Source organism: Suricata suricatta, chromosome X, assembly GCF_006229205.1.
Source record: "Suricata suricatta isolate VVHF042 chromosome X, meerkat_22Aug2017_6uvM2_HiC, whole genome shotgun sequence".
In the NCBI taxonomy this organism is placed as follows: Eukaryota; Metazoa; Chordata; class Mammalia; order Carnivora; family Herpestidae; genus Suricata; species Suricata suricatta.
Window position 1 is genome coordinate 16,470,352 of NC_043717.1, and position 17,673 is coordinate 16,488,024.

At 34.4% G+C, this 17,673-nt stretch overlaps 1 protein-coding gene across 6 annotated transcripts in view; it reads left to right on the forward strand.

Annotated features, from left to right (window-relative positions):
- The window catches only part of CNKSR2 (connector enhancer of kinase suppressor of Ras 2), a 289,714-nt gene that overhangs the window by 225,299 nt on the left and 46,742 nt on the right, over positions 1-17,673 (forward strand). For all 6 annotated transcript variants that reach the window (XM_029930402.1, XM_029930398.1, XM_029930399.1 and 3 more), the window contains 6 exons: positions 662-710; positions 1,107-1,279; positions 3,973-4,046; positions 4,343-4,414; positions 10,854-10,921; positions 17,204-17,304. In XM_029930402.1, coding sequence (XP_029786262.1) covers positions 662-710; positions 1,107-1,279; positions 3,973-4,046; positions 4,343-4,414; positions 10,854-10,921; positions 17,204-17,304 — 537 coding nt within the window. The remainder of the gene's footprint in view (positions 1-661; positions 711-1,106; positions 1,280-3,972; positions 4,047-4,342; positions 4,415-10,853; positions 10,922-17,203; positions 17,305-17,673) is intronic.

The window sequence follows — 17,673 nt, forward strand, 5'->3', positions numbered from 1 at the left end:
AAAAAAAGAAATTATAAAAACAAAAGATAACAAACATGGTCAGGGAGATGGATAGCTGAGGAGAGAAGTAAAGATCATCGGTGATGAGGGACTGAGGAGCCAGGGTACTGACATCACTTACATGAAGGTTAGTTACCAGTAATAGCGACAGAAGTAGGTGTGAGAAGAAAATATTGATTCAAGTGCTGCAATATTTAGCAAGTGAGGGGGAGTGCCTAGGAGGATCAGTAGGTGCTGGTGGCTTATGGAAGAGAATGAACTCCAAAGTAACAAATGATAGTCATATTTGCCTGACTACTTCATAACACTTTCTGAGAATCAATTGAAATATTGCCTGAGAAAGTACAATAAACCCCTTAAAGAGGGGTAAAAAGTAGTACCGTGTTTATATAAGAGCCCTGAGTTTCACCACTGCTTTATGCCCTAATTTCTCTGCCTCCAAAAGAAAGACAATGATAAGAACCTGTCCTGCTTCATGTGACATTAGAAAGTTAATTGCCATGATATATATGAATTTGTTTTGAGTCTTTGGAAACAGAAAGTGCTTTCTCTGACCTGGGTTCAGAGTCATTGTTCAGCTCTTGGGTGTTCTTAGCAGCATACTAGCACTGTGGATAGCATCTGAGTATCAAATAACATTCTTCCCTATCTTGGATTTCAGACATTTCAGCAATCCTCTCTGCAGCACAAATCAAAGAAGAAAAACAAAGGTAAGGAAAGGAGGTGAAATGAATTATATAGCTGCTCAGTTTGCACCAGCATACTTTACCCATCCTCTCTTGCCTGAGCCCATTGTGGTTTGCGAGAGCACAGACCCCTAGCAAGAGCTGTCAAGACCAGCTTCTCCTTCAGTTGTGATGCTAGGAGTACCTTTTACAATAAATGGTCTCAACAGAGTTTGACACTGGGATTACACACTACTGATTACATTGCATGTCACTTATGTGGGGGGGGGAGGTATTAAAGTTTTCCATAGTTTTCTATTCCGATACAATGTAAAAACAAGAATTTTTAAGTACCCAGACTTATTCTTATGAGCTATAGATTAATCTACCTTCACACTTACATAAAATTAAAATAGCACTTTTACCTACTCTTATCTGTAGGTCCTATAGCTGGCAAGAGCAAAAGACGAATTTCTTGCAAAGATCTTGGACGAGGTGACTGTGAAGGTTGGCTTTGGAAAAAGAAAGATGCAAAGAGTTATTTTTCACAGAAATGGAAGAAATACTGGTTTGTCCTTAAGGATGCATCCCTATATTGGTATATTAATGAGGAGGTAAGTAAGACAAAACACGTTTTGTTTTTTGATCCATTTTCTATCTTTGACCCAATGAATCACTATTTTGAGACTTAGATTTTAAAGTCATATAACCACCTTAATGCTAATCAGGAGAGTTCTGCTAGTTATTTTTTAATCTGCCTTCTTAAATTGATTGCATTTTGGGAGTTCTGCAAAGAGAGTTGTCTCAATTATTCTTATGTGGCAGCATATCTGAAACATATAAAATTCTGTGTATATAATTAAAAATGTCAAACTAATTCCAGCAATAGATTAACTAAAAGGATTATACATGGAAATTTGAAATAAATTTTTAAATGTCTCACTTTTGTTCAAAGTTTTCAATTTGTGTTTTGGGAAGAAATCCTCTAGTAATTTATGTAAATTAATATCACATGAATTTATTTGTTTTTATTAAAGAGTACATGAACTAGAAGACTAGTTTTGAAATTCTGCAATTATTCATTTCATTTGGCCCAATGAGGGGTGGGAGTGGGGAGTATATATAGTATATTTAAGTTGTTCTTATGATTTCCTGTTTAATTTGCAGTAAACAGATCTTTATCCAGAGTAGTTATATCATAACCTACCACCTATCACTACAGATGCACAAGAGTATACCTTATTCATTGATATTTTCTTTGACTCTACATTTATTTTCATTCTTTTGCCATAGCCATCTATCAGTTCACTTTATTAAGTTTTTAAACAATAATTTCTATTGTTAACTTGTTTTCTCAAAAAATGTACATAGTTTAATATAGTGTGCTGACTAGTCTTGCAGGAATAGTATTATGTTAGGGTATTCATCTATTTGCATTTGAATATTAATCTTTGAAATACAGTTTAACAGCATAATTATGGTTATGATTATAATATAAAATATGTAGAGAAGTTATGTTTGTTATGGTTTAGAGAATAGAATTAACCCACCTGAATTGCTATGCATAAATTTCCTCATCTGCAAAGAGGGAGAGTAATAGTAGAGTCTATCTAGCTGATTGGGCTATCAAATGGATGAAATGAATCAATTCATGTAAAGCCCACTTACATGCCTGGCATACACTCAGTACTCACTAAACATATCCTTTTAGTAATATTTGTCCAATTGAACTCTAATTTCATTTGTAAAATCTTAGATCAATATTTTGCTGTTTAATACAAATGCCTATATTATATAAAAGACTTGGGTTATTTTCTGCACTTTTGATATTATTTGTGCCAATCACATAATTACCTAAAAAATCTTCTGTTTCACTAAGTCTATCTTATTTTAGATATAGAAAACAATTTTACCAACATTTTCATTTAACATATATCAAATACTTTTTATATGTCAATCAAGTAATATCCAAATATAGCGTTTGTTTCCTGTTAAGGTCACTTGTAGAGTTCTCTGCTCTATGCTATATTATACATACAGTTTAAGTGATTAAAAACTGGGGCCCTTTTTTATTGAATAGTTGGTAAGTTTCTATCAGAGTTGTTACTACTGTGCTAGCCTTGTGAGAAGTGGGTGGATAATTCCATAGTATACACTGTAAGAAAAGCTTACTGTGATTTTTTAGTAGAAATCCCTCATCACATCATTATGGGAAGATCATATCTATACCTAAAATATTTTAAATTGTTCAAAATATAGAATTTTTAAGTTAAAGACATCAAGGTTGGCATAACAGAAATGAAACTTTAAAAAGATTTGAGACTATTGTATTTATTTACCAAGATTGGGAAAAAATACTCAAATATTGAAAAATATTGAAAAAGTTATAATACTCCTTTTTTTATAACACATTTCAGTCACTATTAGTAACATCAGATTTTTATTAAGTTTTACATTTATACATACATACATACTGAAAGAATTGAGAATCTAGGTTTTTTTTTTTTGAGGTTAGCAGATGGGGGTATAATCTCACTTGAACTTGTTATTTAAGGAGCCATTAACTGACACAGCACAGATCAAAACGTTTGGAAGAATAAAAGTCTGAGGAACTTGGTCATGAGCATGAAAAGGACAACAATGAAAGGATTTAGACAAGGGTAGTCAGTCTTAGCCTAGTTGGAATAATTTGTATCTAATGTAAGATTTTGGATAATCTTCCTATCTTGTTTTTCCATCCCACATGAGAGAGAGGAAGATTTTATGGATTTCATTCAATTTTTCAAGTGAAAAATGATCTTTATATATATAGCATGTATACCAAGTTAGATATTTAAAGATCAAATTGTTTCAGTTATAAAATCTGGAATATACAACATATTTAATTCAGGCTTGGTAAAAGATTTTTCGGAGGTTGAAAAGGAATTGAATTAATAAACATCCATTTACATCTGAACATTAAAAATTACAGAAAATTGTGAATGGTGAATGTGGACCGAAGTTATTTTATATGTTATAAAAGCATATATACATTCTGGTGAGAATATTACTTATGAAACATGTTTCACTTTGAGAGTTTAAAGAATTTTCTATCTTCATTCTAATATAAAAATGATTTTTCAGAATTTCTGTATCTTAATTACTATACTCTAAATATTCAAACTATATCTTCAATTTAATGGAATGTAACAAATAAGAGTGGAACTCTAACCTCTAAACCGTCAAAGGTACAGTTCTGTAGGACTATCAGCCTCAAACCCTCGTGTATGTATGCGCAGTGCCCTAAACAAGAGTGTTGCCTCTTTAGGATGAAAAAGCAGAAGGATTCATCAGTCTGCCTGAATTTAAAATTGACAGAGCCAGTGAATGCCGCAAGAAATAGTAAGTTGATTTTATTTGGGGAGAGGAAGAGAATGGAAGGCATTTTGGTTTTTCTTTTTTAAATTTCTAGCTTTTAAATCATAGGTCACTTGTCTAATGCTTTCTAATTGAGGTAAAAAGAAAGCAGTTTTGTGGGCAGAAAATTGAATTTTTTACTGATTTCTGTAATCATGGCAGAAGCATTATGTATGTGAACTCAGTTTAGATGTTGAGGTAATTTTATCCATAAAAATTATTTGGCTCTAACTTATTTTCCAATTTGAAATAAAATAAGTGTACTCTGTTTCCTTTTGCAGTGCATTCAAAGCCTGTCATCCTAAAATCAAAAGCTTTTATTTTGCTGCTGAGCATCTTGATGATATGAACAGGTAAAGTGTTACTTAAATGTCAAAGTACTTAGAAAAGTCAGTTAGGCTTAGAATTCTAAATTTTCCACATTAATGCTTAGAGAATAATGTCACAGTGGTAGATCAGTTTAAAATAAAATGGACTCCAGCTTAGCTGCATGTAGCCATACCTAATTTCAGAGAACAGCATTTTAAAAGTCAAAATAAACTTGTTGACTATTTATCAGGTTTAGCAAAAATGTGCCTGAATATATATATATATATAGACCAAAACTCCACGGTAAAAAAAAAATTTTTAAGTACATTTCAAGATATGTCTTCATATTTGTTCCCAAGTGCAAGGAAAAAAAAGATACTCATCAAAAAACCTGACTCTTTCAAATGCTGGGTATTTATGACAGAACATCCATCTCAATTATTCACTACTTAGCAAAGTTAGTATTTCTTTCTGTCACCTTTCTTCTATCACTGGACAAGATTATACAGCCAAGTGACTAGGGCCACCTGAGTGTGTCAGTTAAGCCTCCAATTCTTGATTTCAGCTCAGGTCATGCATGATCTCATGGTTTGTAGGTTTAAGCCCTGAGTCAGGCTCCACACCAACAGCACAGAACCTACTTGGGATTCTCTCTCTCTCATTCAAAATAAATAAATAAAGTTTAGGTGCATGGCTACATGGCTATTTGGAACAAATATGGGCATAAAATATATATAAATAAGTAAAATAAATATGTACATATTTCCATAATCTACAACATTCTGCTTCAGATTTCCCACTTTAGCATTTATAAATTTGATTCTTCTTTTTCCTTACTTTCCCCTCTCTCTTTTCTAGATTTGTAGAAGTTAGACTTAAGATTCAGATGTTTCCTTTCTATAGGTCTTTAGCAGGCAGTACATATTACATGTATAACTTGCCAACAGTTGAGGAGAGACAGCATAGCATAGTGATTAAGAGCATAGACTTTGGAGCCAGACTTTCCAAATCCCAGCTCTCAAACTTACTAGCTGTATGACCTTGGATATAGAACTGGACCTCTTTATGCCATGTATTGGCCCCCTTGAAAATGGACATAATAACAGTCTCCACCCAAAGGACTTTTGTGAGGAGCAAATGAGCACACATAAAGGGCTTAGAATAGTCCCTGCTCAATTGTAAGTGCTATGTAAGTGTTTGTTAGCAATGTATATCCCTTCTATATATTTTGGGCTTTTATCCCTTTTACCTTTCTTTGTGTCTCCAAAAAATTAGTATCCAGATATGTTTAAGCACAGAACTGAGCAACTTTATAAATGTGCGTGAGCACACTAAATGAACACTTTTATAAATGATCTCGGTGTTTTGACACTTGGGAGTACAGGCATGGTTTGTCCAAAGCAGGGATATGAACACAAGGAAATGGCAAACTAAAGTGTTGAGAACACTTGACAAAATGTTTTGTTGTTAATAAGGAAACTGAGTCTTTCTTGTACTTTCCATAATCTTCTTTTGATGTACATTACCATTCTTTAAATACCACACTAGGCAATTGGAATTTGGAGAGCGTTTTCTCCTTAAATTGTTCTCAAAATGAAAATGTTAATTCACATGATCATGGGGTAGGGAGCGGTTGTGATACTCTATTTTTTGTTTTAATAATTTTATAATTCTACTGTTCTAGTTACTCACTATGTATTTTATGTTGAGCACAGTGCCTTTGGGATGAATATGAAGGGTTTACATCATGACCAAACAGAAAATAAGTGGCAAAATGAGCATCATCCTATTTTACAGGATGGATACACTAGAATACAACCCACCTCTATCTAAGAATTAACATAATTTTTCATGAAACATTCTAATCAGGGCCTTTTTTATTAGACCTAGAAAATGCGTTTTTATGAACTATGAAACCATGCCTGGTCTCTATACCCTGCCCTGTTTAGCAATAACTTCAAAAGTGTCATGTCACTACTCTTCCCTAATAATCCTATGGATGTATCTGGGTCAGCATATCATAGAAGAAGCAAAAGCAAACTCATGTGTTTCATTTTATTGTTTTTTCTAAGAAATGACTCAAAGTAAACAAGTGAAACTGATCAAATATGTCCTCTCCACATCATACATTTAAGAATGCTGTTTTATGTAAGCCTTGCTGTGGTACACTACAAACTTCAGAATTAAATTGTCCTGAAATACTGATTTTTTTTTTAAATTTAAGTATAATGGACTTTTGTTTCTTCTTTTCTTTTTTTTACAATCATAATCTCAGTGTCTACTTTCAATAGGCAAGTTCTTAAAAATTACTTGTTAATAGATGGGAGGAACGTCAGTGCTGTAAATAAACAGAGGATTAGAGGTGGGAGAGGACCCTCCAAAGATTTCGTTCAGGAACCTGATTGTTGCATAACAGCAAGATAATCTGGGTGTTGGTTCATTCTGTATATAATCTTGTAAAGGAATGTACCTACATCTTCAGAGATTTTATATTTATGATATTATGCTAATTATAGCTATAAGCTTTATCTGGTTATTTTTTAATTTCCAAAGCACTATCATGTATATTTTAAAAATATACTAAAAGTTTTGACAATACCTATAAAGTAAATTTAATTTTCTTATATAAAAATCTCTCTGTATGTATACATACACGCACACTTATACATTTATCCTAATTTACATGTACCTATATATACATAAATATATATATAACCAGCTATACCCAGATATATGCTTATATATACACATGTATGTATATATACACACACATGAAATATTAAAATCTCATCTTCTATTTTTTGAACAACTGTAAGTTTGTGAAGTAATTTGCAAAAACACTTTTGAGGCCCCCACCACCATCCATCTGTTTCCTCTTCAGAAATGAGCATTGAAACATGAAAAAAAATTTTGCCAGTCTTTGTGAAATCTGTGGGAAGAAAACAAAATATCATGTTTCTCAAGTATTTTGAGACTTATTTACTGAATGCATTTGGCCTATACATTCCTTATCATGTCAGCACTTATGTCTTCATAATTGTGAGGATTCGCCCGTTTCTATTTGGACGTTTCTCCCACAGTCCTTACTCATTTTTTACTCTCAATACATTATTCTTTGTTAGTTATTGATAGAATATTGTCTTGTTTTAAAGCATCAGTGACAGGGTAAGGTGCTAAATGTGGACTTCATATCAAAGCCCTTCCCCATCACTAAATTTAGTACTTGTATCCCTAACCACGTCTTCTTAAATTAACCACCCCTCATCCCTAGCACCTTTGACTTTCTAATTTTTTACCTTGCTATTTTTGTAAATGACACTTGACACTACTTGACATATGTTTATTTGTATTCTTGTTTATTCTCCGTTGCCTTCACTAAGATATAGTCTCCTGTGAAGGCAGTAGCCTTGTTTTGTTTCTCTCTATCCTTGGTACTTAGAGTAACAGTACCTTACGGACATAGGTTCTCAATAAATATTTCTTGACTCAATTAATGCATGTATATCTGCTGTTTATTATGGCCTATAAATACCAAATTATACTGCAACAAGTGAAGGTAAGCCTCTTCTAGCTGAGGCCTTGAGGACAAGTTTACCCAAGACAGCACCAACAATTGTGTAGTGTTCAGCCTTTGGTGCCTATACACACTGGCCTGAGTTTATCCACATACTTTCTGAAGAGTTTTTTATCATGAAAAGAATTCTTCTTCCTAAAAGTAGTCTAATTTTTCAATTGTCTTATGACATTTAGCAATTCTGGAACTCATTGAAGGCAGGAATTATGTCTTATTCATTTTTGTGCCCCCAAAACATAGCTCATTGTTCAGCATATAGCAGGCACTTAGTAAATTTGTTGAACTGAAAAATCAAAGAAGCCTTTTTTTAGTTTCCTACTTCATCTCATAAAGACCTCATTGTTCTTTAAACTTCTGACGAAATGAAATTTCAGTGATTTTCTTTTACAATAATCAGTATGAGAGGGGCTCATCGTTAAGCATATGACTTTGGCTCAAGTCCTGATCTCACAATTGGTGAGTTTGAGTCCCACACTGGGTGAGCTTGAGCCCCACTTCAGGGAACACTAGACCCACTTCATGTGAGCTCATGTAAGCTCACGTCCTGCTTAGGAAAAAAAACAAACAAAAAGCAAAACAAAACAAAAAAAGCCCTGGGTGAGCCCCACTTCTCTCTCTCTCTCTCTCTCTCTCTCTCTCTCTCTCTCTCTCTCTCTCTCTCCCCCTTGCTCACTTGCATTCTCTCTCCCTCTCCCTCATCCTCTTGGAAAAAAGGCAGGAGGCACCTGGATAGCTCAATTAAGCATCAGACTCTTATCTTGGTTCAGGTCATGATCTCACAGTTCCTGGGATCAAGCCTCACATCCAGATCTGTGCTGACAGTGCAGAGACTACATGGAATTCTCTCTCCCTCTCTTTCTGCCCTTCTCCCCTGCTTGTGCTTTCTTTCTCTCTCAAAATAAATAAATAAACATTTAAAAAAGAATAGTCAATATGAGGTACTGCATTAAAATCCAATAATATAAGTTCCCCTAGTGCTATTATCATCATTTTCACGCCAAAAGGGCCAGGCATGTCTTTCCCAAGAGTGCTAAGATTTGTCATGTAGTACAAATTCAACCCCATTCCCACTACAAATAACTTATAGACTGAATTTGAATTTTGACCTTTTTACTAATGATTAGAGTCATTTTTTAAAGGTTACTCATCATGAAGTTGACTTATTAACTTATAATTTGTCATTTTCTGGAGTGGGTGTACACTATGCTGCTGAATTTATTTGATAAATGTTTATTTTATTCCCTTTCCATTCCACTCCCTTCTTCACTTCCCCAACATACTTAAGTTGATAATTACATTGTAGGTTTTCTCAAAATAAAGTTAGGCTTTAGGTGGCTTATTCTTAAAATTAAAGTTTAAATTTCCATGGATGTGATTTTGTCAATCAGAGACACAACTATCCTCCCTTTTCAAGACATTCTAACTGTTGCACAGTTAACAATACTGGGCATAAAGATGAAATATATGAGTCACTGCAGAAAACATCATCTTCCATTTGACACAAGAGATACGTTCTTGGGAGGAAAAGTTCTCAAACGTGATTTTTTTCTTAAAAATATATCTTGATCAGATTATGCCACAGTTTAATGATTTTAACTATACTATTAATTCCAAACTTAAGGTAGTTTAGAAGAGGGGTTTTTCCTTAATTTATGATTTGGGAAAGTATATATAGATCATAACTCAAAATAGACTAATGGGAAATCATCAGGTTAATTTAAAGATTTTGTGATTTGATCATCTGGTACAGTATAAAGAACTAAAATAATGAACACAGGGAGAAACTTGGTGGGACAAAAGACAGAGATTGAAACACTGCAAATAGTTCCACTGCTGAGAGAGGAAAGGACTAAGATTTATTTTTAAGTTACTATTGTTCATGGAAATAAGTTTTCAGGATATAAATAGAGGTTAAAATTATATTTGCTCATTTTGTCTTTACAAAACCTAGTAGCCTTGTTTAGAGACAAATTTCCAAAGTACTCCCAAGATGTGTTTCTCCCTGGAAGATTAAACTTAAATGACTTTCATCAAAACAAATATTTCATAGTGAAATTTATTTTGACAGGCAAGATCCATAACTTTTTTCTCATCAGTATATATTATATGTTACTAAGTATCTGTAAAAGACCATTTGTTCTGAAGAGACAAACAGCAGAAATATTTGGAGTGCTTCTAAATTTGGAGCAAGAGAATTGATAGGGCTCTGATCATCTTAAAACCCTCTATATTACAGATATTAACAAGTTTGCCCAAGACTTTTCTATCAAAATAGCATCTTTACTGTGGCAGCAACTTACACTACAGAAAATTATACAGATCATTGAAAGCTCAATGTTTCAAGAGTAGGAAAGAACACATCTTTTAAGTAGAATTATTTCATATATTCTTAAATATTTTAAAATAAACATTTTCACTAAGTGTTTAACTTTAATTCCAGTATAGTTAACATACAGTGTTGGTTTCAGGTGTACAATATAGTGATTCAACAATTCTGTGGTGACTCAGCAGTCGTCATCACAAATGCTCTCCTTAATTCTCATCACCTAGTTCACCCATCCCCCCCCACTAACCTTCCCTCTGGTAACTATCAGTTTGTTCTCCACAGTTAAAGAGTCTGTTCCTTGGTTTGTTTATCTTTGCCCTCCTTCATTCCTTTTGTTTCTTCAATCCCACACAGGAGTGAAATTATATGGTGTTTGTCTTTCTCTGACTGACTTACTTCATTTAGCATAATATGCTTTAGCTCCATCTATGTCATTGTAAATAGTAAGATTTCATTCTTCTTTATGGCTGAGCAATATTCCACTGTATATGTACCACATCTTCTTTATCCTTAAATATTTTTAAAAGTAAAATATAAGAAATTCAATTGCGATGTTAATGATTTTAATATTTGTTTTTTTCAGGTGGCTTAACCGAATCAATATGCTGACTGCAGGATATGCAGAAAGAGAGAGGATTAAGCAAGAACAAGGTAAAGGAATATTTTTTTTACAGTTGTGAGGCTTTTGTTTTGTTTTGTTTTGTTGTTATCATATGCAGTGATTCACTATTATCAGTTGAGTGAAAATGCATATATCACGTTGTGGTTATTTTTATTCTGGGCACTTTGAACCCAAGCAATAGCATCTTAAAGGTAAGGTTTAGTAAATTAACAGATGGGGAATAAATTCTAAAAATTTTGGAGCAGCTGATGTGGAGTTTGTTGCTGTCTCTCTCAGTCTGTTTCCAACAGAAGACAAAAACCTTACCAATTTAAAAATCTATAATTGGTCCTAAATATTGACCAGAGTCCAGGTCCTTATTGGTGAGGGATTTTTCTCCTGTTTAGTGGTTTCATAGATATTTAGGTGGACTTTTCTGCAAAGAGCTGAGATAGATGATTCCTCCTTCCATAAATTATCTCAGTTGATTATGTTCTTCAGTTCTGTTACTCTGTAATTCTGTGATCTCATGGAACTTGCCTCAATATTGATCTCAGATTTACAAAACACAGTGTTATTATGCAGGATATATGTTTTCATGAAAGCTGTGGTCACCATTCTGAAGTTGCTTTACATTTCCAAAAAATGTTTACTGTGCATCCTTTGGAAGCATCAACAGTTTTTGGAATTTTTTTGAGACTTCCTAAACCTAAAGGAATTCCACAGAATGATATATATACAAACTTGTTTCTAGTTGTGTCTACACTGGGCATAGCCTATTTGTTTATGTGGAGATTCTAAAAACCTTCTGTTCCCTCTCAGAGTAAAACCTCAGCCAAAGCTTTTCTAAACATCTAAAAGGTAAAGGTTAGAGAGATCTAAAGTAGATGTTCAGATCCCCAAAACAATCTGTCAGCAGATGTTTAGGGCAGAGGTTGGCAAACTTTATGTGAAAAGCCAAATAGTTAATAATTTAGGCTTTGCAGGCCCATTAGATTTCTGTCTAAACTACTCACCTCTGCTGTTACAGTGCAAAAGCAGCTATACACACATGAAGAGTGTGGCCGGGCTCTAATAACACTTTATTTATGAACAAGGAGATGAAATTTCATATCATTTTTTACATTTCAAATAATTATTCTTCCTTTAATTTTTTTCATCTCTTAAAAATGTAAAAACTGTTCTTGATCTACAGGCCATATAAAAATGATTAGAGAGCCTCATTTGGCCTGCAGGCAACAGTTTACCAACCCTTGGCTTAGAGCCATGGGTGAGGGAAAGGGGATGAGTAGAGCAGTGAAGTGTGAGGACTTAGGGCAGAAAGATTTCAAAGAAATAGCAAAACATGGTTCCTGCCAATAGAAATATATCATCTTGTTGAGGATCTCAAAGATACACACTTGAGGGCACCTAGGTGGCTCAGTCGGTTGAGCGTCCAACTCTTGTTCTTGTATTTGTGGGTTTGCATCTGGCATCAGGCTCTGTGCTAACAGTTCAGAGCCTGCTTGGGATTCTCTCTTTCCCTCTTTGTCCCTCCCCACACTCAAGAACTCTCATGCACACACATACTCTCTCAAAGTAAATGGGTAAATATTTTTTAAAAAGATACACACTTGAAATTGCATAAGAAACATTGAGGAGCAGAACAAAAAAAATTAAAGAAAACATAAAGTCAGTAAGTACTAATGGTTGTACAATGTGTAACTGATTTTTTAAAAATTTGCTAAGTGGATGCAAAATTTTAAAAAAAAACCTGAGAAAGAGGTAGAATTAATGAGGAAATAACTTGCTAGAGAAAGTGATGAGTGAGGCTGATGTAAAGTCAGCAGTAGAGAGAAAGAAGATATTTTAGTCAGTATGGGGTGTTTCTGTGTAAGGCATTCAGCTAGCATGCTGATTAACTTAAGGTGAAATAGGCACCTATCCTGCCTGAAATTACAGAAATTCTAGTAGAAAAGATACTCGTAATACAATACAGAAAATGAAATGTAAGAAAATACAAATCAAGTTCTGTGGAAATTAAGCTGGAGAGATTCCTTCCAGGAAGGGAATGGGGAAAGGCTTTATGTTGACTCCATTATTTGAACTCATTCTCACAGGATGAGAAGGAAGTAGGTAGGAAGTAACAAAATGGGGCACCTGGGTGGCTCAGTCGGTTAAGTGTCCACCTTTGGCTCAGGTCATGATCTCACAGTTTGTGAGTTCAAGCCCAATGTCAAACCACCAACTCTGCTGTCAGCAGAGCCTGGAGCCTGCTTTGGATTCTGTGTGTCCCTTTCTCCCTGCCCCTCGCCTGCTTGTACTCTGCCTCTTTCTGTCTCTCAAAAACAATAAATAAACATTTAAAAAGGAAGTAAAAAAACAAAACATTCCTGGGAGTAGAAGCAGCATGGTTACTTCCTCAAGTAACATGGAAGCAAGCTTCATCAAACCAGGGCGCACAGGCATATCCCAGCTAGGACTGTGGGGTGTCAGGCCAGGTATTAAGCCACATTTGTTCATTGTTTTAAGATTATTTAAGTTTATTTAAACTTTTCATGCTTCAACTTAATTTTTAGCCTTAAAATTATGTTAAGACTACTAAAAAATGTTAGCCTTTATTTTCACATTTTTTAAAGGCATAAAACTGTCATATAGGTACATACAGTTTTGTTTCTGATTTTTTAATACAAAAATTAAAAGTATAGGCAGTATACTGATAGGAAAATGAATCTTTGAAAAAATTCAGTTAGCGTAAATAAGGAATCTTGAATTCCCAAGCTTAACTTTCTTATTGCTTTGAAGTTTAGCATGGTCTTGATTTTAGTGAATTTTCTTTGTACGTGGTATAATATAGCCAAATATCATTATATATTAAGGAACTGGTGAGTTATACTGCACATGCAGATTCCAATACTATTCAGTCCATGGATTCATGCTACCCTGGTCTGGCATGTGAGTACATATGTTAGTACCTTCTGGAGTAGCAGACGTTTATTGGCAGAAGGTAATACCTAACAAGTCATGTCTCTCTTGCTAGCACAATGCAATCAAAATCTCTGAAATAAATTTTGTTTTCCACATAGAGTGTATATTTCTTAGGCACGATAACATAGTTCAGAAACATACTAGACTTCCTACCTTCTGCATAATTGGGTCTCATGGTATTCTACATAGAAAACAACTGGATGCATGTGTCTACTCCACACTTCTGTAGAATTATTTGACATCTTCTGATTACTGTTCTTAGTACTGGAATTAAAGTTTATACAAAATGTAGGTGGTTGAGGGTTGGGAATATCTCACAAACATGCAGAGGAGTTACTCCCAAAAGCTGTGTTTATTTAAATACCCATTGCAGCTTAGAGGTGAGTCTTTCACTGATTTAAATAAAAGTTTAATGAGTTAGTATCATTAGCAACAGGAATGTAAAGGATGTGGGCTTCTCTTTCATTATTTATTGTTGTACTTAGAGAAAATAGGGTTACACTAAATTACGCAAAGATCACCATTTGGCTAATTGCCTGTAAATCATTTTTCTGTATTTTTTCACCTCAAGTCAGACTTTCATGACACATTATTTCAGTCACACAATGTCTTACTAAGGCTTTAATCACATAAAAATGAATGAAATATATTGTATTTTTTGGTAGTTAATAGATGAAAAGGTCATTTTTCTCAAATTATCCTTTTGTATCACCAAGAGAAGGTAAAAATCTTCCTGTTCCATTGATGGCACTGTTTATTCATGATTACTTACTTATAAAATGGAATATCACTGCAAGAAACATTAAAAGTATCCATTTATTTTGTGCTAAATAGAAAGCTAAGAAAAATAAATTAATTTCCTCATAGAATGAAAATCAAACTCATTTCAGCCTCTTGAGCAAACAATGTGCTTGTAATTTTCCACACAAAGCCAAAAAATGCCTCACTGAATTTTCTATGTAGGTTCTTCTCTGTCATTGCCCTCTCAAAGACATACAGCTTACTGTGAGAAATGAAGTTAATTTACAATGGGGAATTTCTATCTTTTCTTCGGCAACCCTAGAAAACTATAGATTAATGATACTTTTGTAGTAAGCCGAAAATTACATCAAGTAGTGAACTAGAATGCTTCCTAATTTAACTGAAGGGGAAAAGAAGAGAGAGAGAATCTCCCACATCTGTCACTTGTAGGGATAGCTATAGAGATCTTGATAAAATGGTGATCATCTCCTTCTCAGCATGCTTACAAAGGACTGCTTGAGGTGCTGATTCTTTGAGACTCCCAAGGTATCAGTACAGAGGCCAAGGAGAATCTCAACACAGGTGTCACAGTTTCAGGAAATAGTGGGAAGGGTAAGAGCAAAGTGATCTTGGCAAACCACTGCTTGGGGTTGGGATGCAATGGTGCTTAGCCCCTTCACCTCTGGCAATGACTTCCTTATAGTATCTCAGGCTCCCACAAAACTCCCTAATCCAGACCCCACAGCTTCAGAATTCACTTTTCATTGCTGGAACTTGCTATAAGAAAAAAAAAAACAACTAACATCCAAGAAGATAAATACAAGGCATTTACCTCCTCTGTGATCTGGGTCAGACTGTCCTAGCATGCTACCTATAAATCCACCCAAGCAAATCAGGGGTCCTAATATTGAGTGCTTTCAAGGTGCAAAGTGCTTGAATATATTTAGTCCCCCCCCCCAGACACATACACACAACTCTGAAAGTCAGTTATTATTACCCCCTTTTACAGATGACAAAATAGACTCATGTTTAATAACCATCCACAAGAGCACAGAGATGGTAAGTGGTACAGCCAAGAATTGAACCTCCATTTGCCCAAGTGTATAGTTCATGCTTTTCCCATCATTGTTGGGTACATCTCTGGGCAACTACATCAATTCATATTTGAGAGGAAGCTTAGTATACTTGCTGTCACCAGCATGATCCATTATAAATACCACAGATTTAGATTAAGTAATTTCTGCTTATCTTTTAGTCAAAGAGAATAATTAAAATAGTAATAGCATTTTCAAAGTTTTTGTATTTCAAGGCTTGAATATAATAATATCCATTGCTAAAGAATTTATTTTCATGATAGACATGGTTACAGAACAGCTGGAGAGGGGCTTAAAGCATCATGAATATATGTGAAGTTAAACTCTCCCAGTGTGTCATTCAAAAGAGTCCCAGTGATAGCCCTACAAGGTTTAGGGCAAGGCTATTTCTTAATTCAAATCCCAGCTCTACTACTTTCTATTCAGCATATAGTAAGTACTGAATAAATGTTAGCTATACTTATTCATAAGCACCACAAGGAAAAAATATATAAATAATTGCACTCTAAGGATTCCTGGGTGGAGAGAGGTTCCTATAAAAGTATGTGGCATGGTTTTTTTCACCAAAATCTGATTATCATTTAAGTCTAATGATGGTTCCTTTGTGATTTATATTTTTATAAGAATAAAAATAGTTAATACTTACAGGTTTTTCCTTATAAATCTTATAAAGATTAACCCAGAGTTAAGGGTGGTTGTGTTATTAGTGGAACAGGTTCTGATTATTGGCCTTTGTGCTGTATTTTACTTACTCAAGTAGTTTATCTCTCAGAGTTTTTTCCCTTCCCTCTTGCGTGAGCTCTGCCAAGTCTAGCGGCTTACATTTTCTACCCTTTTAAGTAGTTCTAGAAGTTTGGAACTTGCAACCCACATCAGCAAATTTGCCCTTTTGCATTTGGCAAGAATCAAGGTTTGCCATGTGTTTCCAAGTAGAGGTGGGAGTATTGCATTATAGAGATTCATGACAGCATGACTCTGGAAACAGTGATTGTTAGATAACCAGTGAATTGGAGCCAGAAAAGAGAACTGAGAACATTATTGAGAACACACACACACACACACACACACACACACACACACACACATATATATATATATATATATATATATATATATATATATATATATATATAGCTTTTCTTTGAGTATTCATCTTTAGGGTAAAATGATACACCTTTAATAGAAATCATGTGTTATCATTCATTAATTCAAATGTCAGAATAACTTGGCCTGGAATCTCCAGCACCCTAAACCTTATTTGGCTTCTGCGGTGTCTTTTTCTTAGCTTCTTAAAATTACAGCTATGCATAATTGCTTGCTTTAAAGTTGGAATTAAGTGATTGTACTCTTCCTTCTTCCTGAACAGCTGAAAATAAAAGTTTGTGGGACTGGAATAGTGGGTGCTGCGGGCAGGGTGTAGGAGTAGAATTTAAATTTAAATGTCTTTGTGTTAGCTGGTCGTGTGTGTTCCTGAAAATATGGCTAGAAACATGTAACAGAATGTTGTTATGTCTGTGTGTGACTTTACAGATTACTGGAGTGAGAGCGACAAGGAAGAAGCCGATACTCCATCAACACCCAAACAGGACAGCCCTCCGCCCCCTTATGACACATACCCTCGACCTCCCTCTGTAAGTTGGATATTATTTAGCATCAGATTCTTTCACCCAAAATACACCCATGTGGTGAATTGCATGTCAGACTTCAGACTCTCAAAGAGGAAAGAAAATAAGGAGTCTAAAAGGAATAAGGGGAAAAATATAGTATGCAAAGACTATTTAATCAGGAGAAACAGTCACCAGATTCGAGGAATAATCATTATCTGCCCAGATTTATTTTTAAAAATCCTGTTTGTGTCAGAGTAGCCTTCATGGAAATATCAACAATAAGTTTTCTTAGAAAAACATATAAAAATGGACTTTATGTATCACATACTAGTAAAGTTTATTCCTATATCCTTCAGAAACAACTCATAAAAATTAATACTGTATCTATATTAA